Source organism: Poecilia reticulata, linkage group LG4 (genome assembly GCF_000633615.1).
Source record: "Poecilia reticulata strain Guanapo linkage group LG4, Guppy_female_1.0+MT, whole genome shotgun sequence".
In the NCBI taxonomy this organism is placed as follows: Eukaryota; Metazoa; Chordata; class Actinopteri; order Cyprinodontiformes; family Poeciliidae; genus Poecilia; species Poecilia reticulata.
In genome coordinates this window covers 17990756-18004389 of record NC_024334.1, presented here as the reverse complement: position 1 = coordinate 18004389, position 13634 = coordinate 17990756, and the positions used below count along the sequence as shown (strand labels likewise).

The 13634-nt window shown below is 38.6% G+C and overlaps 1 protein-coding gene across 1 annotated transcript; it reads left to right on the top strand.

The window, feature by feature from the left end:
- Nucleotides 1-4290: 4290 nt before the first annotated feature.
- Nucleotides 4291-13547, top strand: tomm70a (translocase of outer mitochondrial membrane 70 homolog A (S. cerevisiae)). The gene is made up of 12 exons (XM_008407602.2): nt 4291-4615; nt 7577-7750; nt 7922-8048; nt 8134-8243; nt 8750-8898; nt 9809-10016; nt 10123-10257; nt 10946-11053; nt 11192-11308; nt 11558-11655; nt 11734-11856; nt 11937-13547. The coding sequence occupies exons 1-12, from the start codon at nt 4382-4384 to the stop codon at nt 12088-12090; spliced, it is 1737 nt and encodes a 578-aa protein (XP_008405824.1). The 5' UTR covers nt 4291-4381; the 3' UTR covers nt 12091-13547.
- The last annotated feature ends 87 nt before the right edge of the window (nt 13548-13634 follow it).

Sequence of the window (13634 nt, the reverse complement as noted above, 5' to 3'; positions counted from 1 at the left end):
GATAGATAGATAGATAGATAGATAGATAGATAGATAGATAGATAGATAGATAGATAGATAGATAGATAGATAGATAGATAGATAGATAGATAGATGTTTACCTTCTGTCACTTGTGGCCATGCTAACTGGGGTTAGTATTCATGGCAGGCTTTGTTGTGATGAACCAGCTGTACCATAGTAGAGAGAAAGGGGGAGGATGTGAGCAGCACCTACACAAGCATGATTGACAGTGCTAATGCCCTCCTCCTGATTCTGATTGGTTGTTTCTCTGGGAGGAGGACCATAGTGGGGAAAGCAGAGGAGCTCAATTTTTTTCCCACAGATTATCTGTCTTATAGTATACTGTCACACAATGGTGATAATTCTAACATATATGTAAAAATAACATCTTTTTTTGTACAAGTTACATACTGTAGTCACAAAAAGCAAAGTTATTAGACACACGCACACACACACACACACACACACACACACACACACACACGCATGCACACACCCACACACACACACACAGCACACTTGTTTTTCAACAGGAAGAAATTAAACACTAAAAACCCCATCCTTACTTAACAGATAAAGCTTCAGTATCCTAAAGCTCAAAGAAATTCCTAAAGTCTAGATTAAACGTGACCAAAATATAAGGTTGTATCTTTTCTACAGAGCGTTTCCAATTAATTTAACAACATCCAATGAGATATATCCTCCCCTCTTGCCTGTGGGACGTGTCTTTGTAGATCATTTTATCCAAAAAGTACACAGAAAAGCTTAAAGAAGGCCAAGAAATCCTGAAGGGAAAACTCAAGGCAACCATCAACAAACTGGAGAGAAAAAAAGTAAAAACAAAAAGTTTAAGCACATCCCAGATGTGTGTTTAACCCAGATGATTAAATTATGCAGCCCTAAAACTAAAGTTCATGCTTTTTAATGTGAGGCTGGGGACTAGTAGTTTATCTGTTGCATTTATCCTTTTTGACTGGGTGGATAAAGTTGCAGTTTTTCTGTCATTTCACTGAGTATCTCTTAAGATTTTAAAAGTTTACATGGACTTAAATCTAAATTAGTGTTGATTCATGACTAGTTTCATCTTGAAAAGTACAACTGACAGCACACCAATGCTGTGCTAAAATGTTTTGTTTTCATTTTTAAGTTTACATGTGACTGATGAGAATTAGATGTTAACAGTGAAGCAATTTAACTTCCTACTTCTAGTGAAGGCCTTGTTATTCCAGGTTGAAACTGAAAGTAGATCAATACGAGGAGGTGGAATTTCTTTTACTGTACGATGGGAGCAACATAATCCCATTATGTTATGCCAATGTGAGCTGATCTTTTGAGTTCTATATTTTCAAACCTAAAACATTGAGGTTTAAAAATGTTCTCTGGTCAAAGTGCCTCTCAGCGGAGACCTCAAACACACAAATCTAGACTCTCAAGCCCATAAGAGAGGATTGTTTTTCCTACATTGTCTCCATTTAGCAACATGGATCTTAGGGAGGAGGACTAGTCTGGGCAGGCAGGCTTACGAGACATGCCGGATGTCTTAAAAACTTCCACATAGCACAAAGATTACAGTCATCTGCTGTTATGTCGAAGATGGGAGTGAGTTAAGGTCAAACCGAAAGTCAAAGGGCTCTCCTACATGCAAACTAGATGCTAAAACACCAGAAGATTACTATGAGATTATCCAGCATTCAAATCACATTTTAATGACTACACAGGCTCAATAAATGTTTGGCAAATTAGATGCAGAAGTCAATCCAAATCAATTTAAAGACAAAACAAGGAAGAAGATGTTTATTTGTTAATAGATTTTATGAATGCCAAACTGAGAAATTCATTAAAAAATGTACATCATTGCTAGCTGGAACCAGAAGCTGTCTGACTCTGCATACGCTTAAAGACAAATATATAAAATTAACAGAAATCATAGGCGTCATGAACACAATACGCAAACACTTACAAAATAATTCTTACCCTGAAAACCTGGTTTTATTTTTTTGCATTATGTCACGTTGCTGGAGTTTCATTGAAAATTTATGATATATTAAATGTAATAAAACATGGCTTCTACATTTTTTTGAAATGTAGCTGTCTAAACTCTATTTGCATAAACTTCTCTTTACTTGAATACCAAAAATAAAATTAAAATAAATAAAAACTGTACAACAGATGCCACCTGTTTTATAATCCATTTTATAATAAACTAATAATAAAGATAAAGCTAATAACTAATAATAAACAAACGCTTGGAGCACAGAGAAAAGTGAACACATCATAGAGAGAGAAAAAAGTAGTGATAATATCAGATATCAGGTATCAGAATGTGTAATATCAGATATCTGACATCACATATTCTTTATGATCCCCCCTCCCCCCCCCTTTTACCTTTACGCAACAACAAGGTTTTATTGTGCTCCACACTTTACACATGTAACCAGACAGCTGAGTTCTTTAGCTGGGTCATGATGTGAAAAACCATAACAAACTCAGCTGACAATTAAAATGGATCAGAGCTGCTCTAGGTTTGAGAACAGACGGCCGTGGGCACATATTGAGTTTTTAGGTTCCTGTCCTGACGTGTCCTGACACAGGCTGTCTAAACTCAGAAATGAGAGGCAGAGGTAGCAGAAATAACAGCTTTTATGATAAATTACAAACATTAAAACAACAACAAAAACGGTTACTTTTTTTAAGTGCATCTCCAACTTTGAATAAGAACTGAAAAGTAAAACATTTACGTGATTGTTTTTAGGGTTAGTTTAGATTGTGTACAGTTAGCAGTATTTAAAACTGCTAAATGCTCATTTTCAACGGCGCCCTACTCCGCTACTTTCTCTGAACAAACCAGAACGGGACTGATTAAAAGACAGCAACACCGCCATCTAGTGGCTTCAGTCAAACCGAAGCTGTACACACACTAAAACAATACCAAACCTAGCATGTAAAAGATAGTTTTTCGTAGTAGAATATTTTTTCTCACATTTGACAACTTGATGTTTTCAATTTAATTAAAATTGAATAAAAATATGAAATAAAGTAAATTCGTTCAGAAATTACCAAAGGAGGTGTTACAGGTTGCTAAAAGGTGACGATGACGTTTCCGGTGGACCGCTGTCCCTGAAGTAAACACGGCCACTTCACATAATCAAGACTACGAGGAAGAGTACAGCAATTCAAGTGACTTAGGTTAAACAAAGTTTCAGTTTAATTGCAATGACCTAACTGTTTAAATAGTTGGCCATAAAAAGAATAGAAATTTTGTAAACACAGTTTAATATCACAACTTCTTAACAAAGGCTAAAGGCAATTTTTGGCAGATTTTGCGAGTTCCCAGTTAGAAAATACAAGAGGTGGGGTTTTCCTTATTTCAACTTATTCAGGATGTCACAAAGAAAACCCATAATGCAACAATAAGAAACAAAGGACAAAAATGTCTATAGAAGAGCTTCAAGGCGTAAATCACTGCTGAGCAGTAAGAACACGGCCTATTTCACATTTCCCCATAAAATTATTGAAGATACCAAGACAAAAGTAACCAAAGTAGAAGTTTTTGGAGGATGTCCCACCTATGAATTGCATTTCAGGCCATTAGTTCTTGACACAAGTTCTTGGGTAAATGCGACAAGACAATAGTCGAAAACACACCAAGAAGTCCGCTTCTGAAAACAAATACAGAATGAAAGTTTTGGAGTGTCTTTGAAAGGCCTACCCTAACTCTGAATGACATAGCATGACTTTTCTTGCTCGAAACCCTTCCAATATGGCTGAATTAAAGTAATGGTGCAAAGAGGAGCAAACCAAATTGCTTGACAACCAATTGAAGTATTTTAAATTGCTCAGTTGTTTTTAGCATGAACATAACCCTTTTCAAAATTAGCCAATTTTTTAAAGTATTTTATTCAATTGGATTGCCAGTTGAGCAATGACAGTTTCATCTAATTCCTGCACTGTACTTTACATTTATCATCAAAATTATGATCCCATTCTTGCCGTAGTATGGATCAGTGGGTAAAGTAGTCGTCCTACAATTGGCAGGTTGATTCCAGCTCCCCCTGGAAAAGACTGAACTCCAAATTCTGCATACATCCCGTTCACTCTCACTCTCACAAATGAGGAAGAATAAAGCTCTTGTTCACCTTTTCTCGTGGACAGAAAATCAAATAAAAGCAACATTACGTCTGCCTGGAATCACGTCTGTCTTTAAAACAGACTTAAAAGTCTCTTTTAAAGAATCAGTAGCACCGTCTTGCCTGCTGGGGGCAGCATTACATTTTCCGACCTGCTGCGGTGCCATCAGCCAAAGAGAAGCGCTCAGCGGTTTCCTCACGCTGTGTGCTGATGGTAGCGTCTGGCTAAACATTGCTAAGTACAGTGTGGAACATGGCCGCTTCAAAGCCAGTCGAGCCCCAGTCTGGGAGCGGGTTACCCCGCTGGCAGCTGGCGCTACTTGTCGGAGCTCCCATTGTGCTCGGAGTCGGAGCGGTTTACTTTTGGAACCGAAACAAAACTAAGGAACCGAAAGGGACTGGGGAGCGGAAGACTCCTGAAGGCAGCGCCAGCCCCGTTCAGGGACAAGACGGCGCTACTCGAAGCAACCGTGAAGAGGAGAACATGGTACTGTAGCCCAGAGAGGAATCTTGTCGTCTCTGCGGGTTATCCCAACTCTCCTCACGTTGACACAATTAATATTGCTGCTGGCTCAGCCAGTCGTCATTGTGTTCAAGTCCGGTCAAGGACACCTGACAGAGCCCCTGTCAGTAACAGCAGGAAGACAAGGCCGACCGCCGGTGGCTCGGTGCGGTGGATTAACCTGCGCTAACTAGCTGTCTGCCAAGCTAACCTTGTCTGTGCAGCTAGGTTAACTACTGTGACTGACGTATTAAACCAGTTACATCTAAAGCATCCATTGGTGATGAAATGTTCTTTATTGCCTCCTATTTTTTAAACCAACCTAATGGAAAGCAACAAAAACATCTCCCATGTTTAATCTTAGCTGTTTAATGCTGCACGAGTTCCACGCTAGCTGGCTAACACCGGGGTCAGAAAGTCAAGGTGGGCGGGAACGGCTGTCAAGAGTAGCTTCACATTCATGGAGTTAAAAGCGGAGCCTATCATGTCATACAGGACGGAGTGAGCTAGCTGGACAGTCTCATTTTTTCATTCAGTAAATCTACAGTGAATCCCAGACAACCTTTTAATGTAGAGGGACACCTGTCACACCTGTCCCAGTAGGCGTGTGTGTGATCCCACGTGTTGTGAAGGGGTGTGAGGAAAGGTACATTTTCTATTCAAGATTCGTCCTGTTTATCACAATTATAGTCAGTTTTATTGAAATGCGAACTGTTTTTGTAGCAGGTTGTCGGTAATGTGTTTCTTCGTGTTGCTCACATATTGCCTATCTGCGCGTCATTCACATGGTGTCTTCTGTTTTGCTTGACTTTTTGAGTATAAAATAGTCTGCAGTCCAACCACACAGTGCACACATCATTCAAACAGTGTCATTACTTTCACTTTTTATTCCACAGAACAGACTGTAGCTCATGCTTGCATGCAAACAACAAGTAAATACAGACTTGGACATCTTTAGAGTAGAAATAAAGATAATGGAAAAGGGAAAAACCCCAAAGAATTAATCAATTGACTTTCAATTCCTGCTACTTTAAGAGACTTTTGATTTACACTGCCTGTTTTTATAAACATTAATATTTCCATTTGAAAAACTGCAATAGAGTCCACATTTTCATAGTTAAAATCTTTTTCAGATGATTGTCCCCACTTTTGGAGGCACTTCTAGGTCGAATGTAGACTGTTCAACTAAAAACGACAAGTTCAGCTTGGGGATGAAAGGTCCCTCCGTTGTCTTTAGAGGACTAGTTAAACGTTTAACCGAAATTCACTGAGTGAGACGAAACCAAGACAGAGGCTCTTATTAGAGAGGTTTGAAACAGGTCAGCTCATTTGATGTTTTCACACTATGGACAGAATAAAATGTCGACAGACCCAGATTGCCAACATTATTCATGTGAACTGATTCACTATGTATTCTTTCCTGTAGTGTAAGGAGACTGCTGGATAATGTAGCTGTAGTCCAATAAATTTGACATGGTTTTAACAAGTTAAATAGGCTGAGAACTACTTTCTGTTTATTTATGGAGGATAACAAGAGAAAATGTCTTCAGAAGGCTTTCCTTAAGGAGTAATAAAAGTCCAGACTACATCAAAGTTTAACTCTTGGTGCTTCTTGGTTAAAATATCAACTCTTTGCTTTCATCGCCTTCTGCTTGTGGCTGCAGCAAAGCGTTTGATATGTAACACTTGACAGGAAATAAACAAACCTGGAGTTTTATTAGTGGAGCAAGTGAATATAGGTTTCTTAGGTGTGGTACAATTATACACCCTATGCATTATTAGGGATGCAAAAAATTTATTAACGTACAATTGTCGATTAGTGGTGTAGTAGATTAAAATTAGTTGCAATTAATTCTGATTGCGCTGCTTTGTCCTTCTTTTATGGTAGTAGTTTGGCCACCATCCAGACGAGGGCGCTGATGGTCATTTTTAAGCAGAGCCAGTTGATACAGAAAAAAAAATGGCGGTGTCGTACCAGAATGGGAAAGAGAAACGGTTCAAACAGAGTCGAGTGCGGGATGAAAAATGCACTTTTATGTGGATCTGTTTTGAAAAGCACTTGACAAGCTCCTTAAGGTTTATACTATTTAAATTCGGCGTATTATTAAAAATTTTGCCTTTGTGCTGTGGAAAGACGGTCGACCCTTTTCATACAAGGGGAAACTCAAGTTTTTGAGAAAATGGCCACTTATCAATTGATCGTTAGTTGATCGATGCGTTAGATTAACTCATTTATCGATAACTTGCATCCCTAGTCTTTATAACTGAAAAATAGTTCAGCATCTGTCGTCATGTATTATCAAGGATATAGTTAATGTTTACAAACCCAAGAACTGGCAGAGTGAAGTTTGGATCAATGCTTTTTCAGCTTGAACTACTTTGTTTGTTCACATGGGAACGTCAACAAAAGCCCCATTTAGGTTTTAGGATGTGGGATAATGCAATCCTTGTGGGCTTTTTGGCGGCACACTTTCACTACTAAATTGATTAGTTTTTATGAAGTGGCCGGTTTGGCAAAGGCTGAATTTTATTACACTAGAAGCTTTTGTGAGACTGACTGTGTGCAGTGATAGATTTTTGACCAGAAAGCATCTGATACTTCTCTTTCAAATAATTTGTTAATCACTTTTGTGAAAACCTACAAAATAAAGTTTGAAGCCCATCTTAGCCTTCCTGAGTATAGCTCTCTCTAATGCTTGGAAAATGACACATTACTATTAAATATTTAGTTGTTTTCAGCAGAGATGGCTCTCTCATTAATAAATAAACACCATTCTTTATGTGTCAAAGTATTTTGTTTTAAATTGTCCATAAAAAAAAAAGTTCAACATGTAAAACAAATTCATGCATCACTTACTCTTCAAATCAGACTCCTCATGTTTTTGTTTTGGTTTTTTTTCCCCCTCTCATTTAACTCTCGTTTACTTTGCCCATCTTTTCCTTTAGAGCCCTCTGGACCGAGCCCAAGCGGCAAAGAATAAGGGCAACAAATATTTTAAGGCTGGCAAGTACGACAAGGCGATCCAGTGCTACACTGAGGCCATTGCTCTCTGCCCCAAAGAGCACAAGTCGGATTTGTCCACGTTCTACCAGAACAGAGCAGCGGCATACGAACAGCAGGTTGGCACCTTGATGGCAGCCATTTTGTTTTAACCCAAAACAACATGGTGGAGAATGGTCTTCTACAGACCGTAGGGGTTGTGATCTGTTATGTTCACGACCTTCTCCAACACGTTTGACTCTGCTTACTTTAGTTTGGATGCATTAAACGAGGTTATCCTGTCGTTTCAGCTGAAGTGGACAGAAGTGGTCCAGGATTGCTCCCAGGCCGTCGAGCTGAACCCGCGTTACATCAAGGCTCTGTTCAGGAGGGCCAAAGCTCTGGAGAGACTGGACAACAAGAGGGAGTGCCTTGAAGGTGAGCTTGTTGTTGTGTCTTAGATTAGATGTCCTTCAACCGTTTTCTGTAAATGTTTGACTCTTGCTGACTCTTTCCCTCACAGACGTCACAGCTGTGTGTATTCTCGAGGCCTTCCAGAACCAGCAGAGCATGTTGCTCGCTGACAAGGTCCTCAAGCAGCTGGGGAAAGAGAAGGCCAAAGAAAAATACAAGGTATTGGTTTAGTTTGAGTCATCTATGAAAGTTGTGTTTTTTTTTAAATGTATTTATTTAAGTCATGTCCCAGTCACAACATTTTAAAATAATAGACTGTACTGAATTCTGTACTGATGTGCTGCCGGGGTCTGCAACTGAGGTCCTTGAAGGTGCTTAAATTTAAATGAAGTATTTTCAAGGTTTGGAAAGTGCTTGATATTCAGACTGCACAGTTTTGCATTAAAGTACAATTTAATGCTTGATTTAAAAGCCTAAATTTGGAAAATGTTATTTACAACTGAAACCAGATTATTTCATACGCCTAATAAAAAATGTCTTTTTTTTTTTCCTCATGGTCTGAAGCAAAACTGAACTTTGTTTTACATAAGTTAGAATAACCTAAATTATTTCTGTTTAAATACCAGAGTTAGATCTGTCTTTAAAAACGTGAGGCCGAAGCTGCAGAAACAAAACTAAACAGGTTGACTCGGGTATCTTATTGTATTTTATTTTTCTCTCTGCAGAATCGTGAGCCGATGATGCCTTCCCCTCAGTTCATTAAGTCCTATTTTAGCTCGTTCACTGATGACATCATCTCCCAGCCGCAGCAGAAGGGTGAGAAGAAAGACGAAGATAAAGATAAGGAGGGGGAAGCTGCCGAAATCTCTGAGAGGTCAGTTTGATGTATAAAATCTGTTTTTTGGGATGTTTTTTTTACTAACCTTGGAGGATGTTGTTACAAATCATCTTGCTGAAATGTTCCAAATAAATAATTGATTGACAGGATTTAAAAAGCTTGAGTCATTTTAATGAAAAAAGGAATTAAACTGAGTCCAACCGGGCTTCTCTCATTGCTTTACTAAACGATTCTGGTAGGATTTTTTTATTCCATAATCTGCTGCTTTTTTTGAGAACTTTGAGTACAAAGTGACAAAACTACAGGCCTCATAATGGAAATCAAAGAGAAATGCATCTGCACACTTTAAGCCTTTAGTCTAAACCTGCACAAACAGTTCTGCTTTAAAACGTGGCTGACTGTTGCATTAAGTTATTAAAATACAAGGTTCTTATTTTATATAAGTATCTTTTTAACCAGGTTTGGCTTGAAAATAGTGTTTTAGCATTCAGATAAAAATTGTTGCAAAGCTTACTGTAGGGATTAAAGTTTAGCGAACATTGGTTAAAAAAACAACAACAAAAAAAAGCACCTATTCGATGGTTATTTTTCATGACTTTGTTTAAAATTTAAATGTAGAAGGCCCTTTAAGTTTTCTGAAATCTTCACCACAAAAAAAGCCATTTTCATCCCCATTCTAGATAAAAATAAAATGTAAAAAAATACTCTTGTTCCTTTTAGTGTCACTTTGTTGTGAAAATTCACTGAAATTATTCACTGATAAAATTAAAAGCTGAATTTTTTTTTATATCTACCTTTTGAAAGCATTAGTTGGTTCTAAAAAGTTTTTAAGAGCCATTGTAAAAGGTCCAAAGGGCTTCAGCATGCAAATGAGTTGATTGGATGGCAACATGTTAATTAAACTGCAGCTTTATTTAGATTTTGTTTGTCATCCATTGTTTTCCAGCTCTGGCTACTTGAAGGCCAAGCAGTACATGGACGAGGAGAACTATGACAAAATCATCAGCGAATGCACCAAGGAGATAGAGTCGGGGGGCCGCTACACGGCAGAGGCCCTGCTGCTGAGGGCCACCTTCTACCTGCTGATCGGAAACGCTACGGCCGCCCAGCCTGACTTGGACCAGGTCATCAACATGCAGGAGGCTAATGTGAAGGTACACACTGTTGGTGTTTCAGTCAGAAACATTTAGCAGCAACAAATTCTCAGAGTGCATGTTGGTGAAGCTAAATGTTGGAACCTGCTGTTCATCGCTCCTGCAGCTACGAGCGAACGCTTTGATAAAGCGTGGAAGCATGTACATGCAGCAGCAGCAGCCTCTGCAGTCTACGCAAGACTTCAACATGGCCGCCGATATCGACTCCCACAACCCAGACGTGTATCACCACAGGGGTCAGGTAGGAAGAAGTCGAGTCGTCATTTCTCTCCCCCCTCGCCCCCAATTTACTGTTTAGTTTATCATCTAAACAGTGGTTTGTTGAGAAAAACATAAGATCACATTACTGATTAGAGTTTGATAACATTGCTCTTAATAGAACTCCAAATACATTAGTTTATTTTTATATTTTTATGACGTGTAGCCAATTTAGACTACGGTTTTCAAAAGGTGTATTAATTACTTTCCCTTTAAATTAATAGTTTAAGACTATGAGGTTGGATGAGTCTTTATAGCCCCTGAACCTCCTTTTAATTTTTGTCACAACTCCAAACCTGAAAAAAATTTATTTGGATTTTGGTAGACCAACGCAACGTGAGCACAATTGTTAGGTTTATAAAGCCATTTGCCTTCAAAAGTCAGTTAGGAAATATATATATATATAAAAGTACTTAATTAATCCTTTTTTTCTTCCCTTTAATGGGTGACGGGTGAGAAAAAAAATGGGCTATTTCAAGCATTAGGGATCCTCTGAGTTACTGCTGAAGGAAGTGCATGATACAAGTTCTGCAAAACTAAATCAAATCAGCTTCACTTTCTACTGCTTTTCCTTCAAAAGGTGTTTAATGTACTGTTATCAAGAAATGTGAGAATGTGATTTGGGAGTTTCTTCGACATTTTGCTAACAAGACCTGCATCTTTCCTCTCAGCTGAAGATCCTGCTGGACCAGGTGGACGAAGCAGTGGGAGACTTTGACGAGTGCATCCGCCTCAGGCCCGATTCTGCTCTGGCTCAGGCACAAAAGTGCTTCGCCCTTGTGAGTAATCGCCGAAAATGAACCCAGGAGCATCTTTAACCTGATGCCGTTTTTAATTATTTAAACAAAGATTTTGGATTTTTTTTTTTTTGTATCTACTGTATTTTAATGCTGTTTGTGAATTCTTGTGTTCCTCAGTACAGACAGGCTTATACTGGAAACAACCCGTCGCAGGTACAGACGGCCATGGACGGCTTTGAGGATGTGATCCGAAGGTTTCCAAAATGTGCTGAAGGCTATGCGCTTTATGCTCAGGTAGGATTGTTTTATTCTTTTGGGAGCTAACTTAAAAAAAGTAGTCTAGCAATCATAATCCAGCAAAACTGATCAAATTAAATCCTATTTTGAAAAAATGCTATAATTAAAAAGGTTTTTCTGCTAAATCGCATGTTAGACTAATATGCGATGCTTAGCCTGGTAGGGGCACAAGTAAAGCCTGGTAGCCCGCCAGGCTAAGGGAAAGCCTGAATTGTGACAGACTTGATGACTTTATGTTCTTTTCAGGCTTTAACTGACCAGCAGCAGTTTGGAAAAGCTGATCAAATGTACGACAAGTGTATCGAACTGGAGCCAGATAATGCTACTACATATGTTCACAAAGGGTGGGTGTGTTTTCATTATTTGACATGTTGGTAATAGATTTTTGAGATTCTTTTAGTAATTGTTAAATGTATGTTCAGTTTGCTGCAGCTCCAGTGGAAACAAGACCTCGACTTGGGTCTGGATCTTATTAGCAAGGCAATTGAGATCGACAACAAATGCGACTTTGCCTATGAAACCATGGGAACCATTGAAGTTCAAAGGTAAGTTTAAAACAAACAAACAAATAAAAAGTAGAATTGTACTTTAACGTTTGCAATAACTGGAGCGTTTATCTTTTCAGGGGCAACCTGGACAAAGCGATAGAGATGTTCAACAAAGCCATTAACCTGGCCAAGTCAGAGATGGAGATGTCCCATTTGTACTCGTTATGCGATGCGGCGTACGCTCAGACTGAAGTGGCCCGGAAGTACGGCCTCAAACCCCCCACGCTGTAACGTCTCCGCCAATTCGTCGTAAAGTCTTTGCTGCAGAACCCAACTGTTTTACCGTTTCAAATAAAACCTGATTTGTGGGAAGAGAGAGAGGAAAAAAAATACTGGTTGTTATAATGAAAAGAAGGAACCCTGAGTTTGATTGTGCGTTTTTTCACATTTTAAAGGGTTTGTCGGGATAGGAAAAGAGGATTTCTATTTCTGTCTCCGCTACTCTCGGTGTCGGGAGCGTGATTTGACCAGCGCAGTCCGTTGCCAACACCTAACTCAGCCCAATGTAATAGTGAAATATTTTCATTAGTCAGTGTAGAGGTGAGAAAAAATGCACACAAATGTCCATGTACAGCTGTTCTAAGTAATACACAGAAATGTGCTGTTTTGTTGAACCTATTACTGACTTTATGGCTTTTGTAACATTTACGTCTGCAGAAAATACTGTGAGTTCTATGAGGTTCTAAAGGACTGTTCACTTGGCAATTCATCCTGATCCGAAGGGTTTTTCTCAGCTGCTTCCATTTTGCAACATAGACCTTCAGTTCTGAATGCGAGATAATTATAGTCAGTCGTGAAATGTTTGTATTTGCAATGCTGGAATCGATCCCATGGGTACTGGGCCTAAAAGAAGTCTATTTAGTCTTTTTTTAATAATAGGTTTGCCTGTTAAATCTTATTTTTAAATATATAATCTTTGTGCAGCATGCTCACTGTATGAATGTAAATGCAATGCTCAAGCTGTCTTGAACACTAGAAAAAAAATCTTAAAATCTGTGGTTTGGGCAAAACCCCTCTGATCAGACAAACTTAGCCATCTGTGTTGTGTTTTTTAATTTTATTTTTAAGTTGCCTCTAGTCTCCGGAGATATCATCTGGAATGTGTTTTTTCTTTTTCTAGCTTATTACTGAACAGAGATTAATCTTTTTTATTATGGTCATTTGTCCATTTCTGATTGATTCCAACAGTTTGTCCAAGTTCGTAAGGAATTGCTTTGCTACTTTTCCTCTCTCATTTTCTAAAAGTATTTTCACAACGCTGACCTTATGGGTCCCATTTATGCTGCCTACATGAAGCCCAGACGGCGTCTGGATCTAAGAGACTGCGAGACTGCTTCCCAGCATGACTTATTTTTTTATTAAAGTAGTCAACTGTTGAATCCGACATGCAGAGCGTTCTCAGTTTTTACCGAGCCGACTGGGACCTCTTCTACATCTGAAGACCTTTCAAAGCAGTATGGCAGAGTTTTAACACATTGGTTATACTAAAGAATCAGAACCACTGCTGCTGTGTGTGGTGACTCCCCAATGTCAAAAACAAGATTTAACCGTTTTTTTTTTTTTTTTTGTTTTTTTTTTTTTTTTTGATGTAACCTAAGTTATGGCTGTTTGGTAAAAAAAAACTTCAACAATGTTCATGGTGACCAAAGTGGAATGAGTCCTAATAAAGTCATAATTCTTGGAATGAAGTTTACCTCTAAAAGGTTTCTTTGTTTACACTGACCTCTGTTGTTTTTGTAGTTTTCTGAAACTTTTCTAGCATAATTCATACTTCT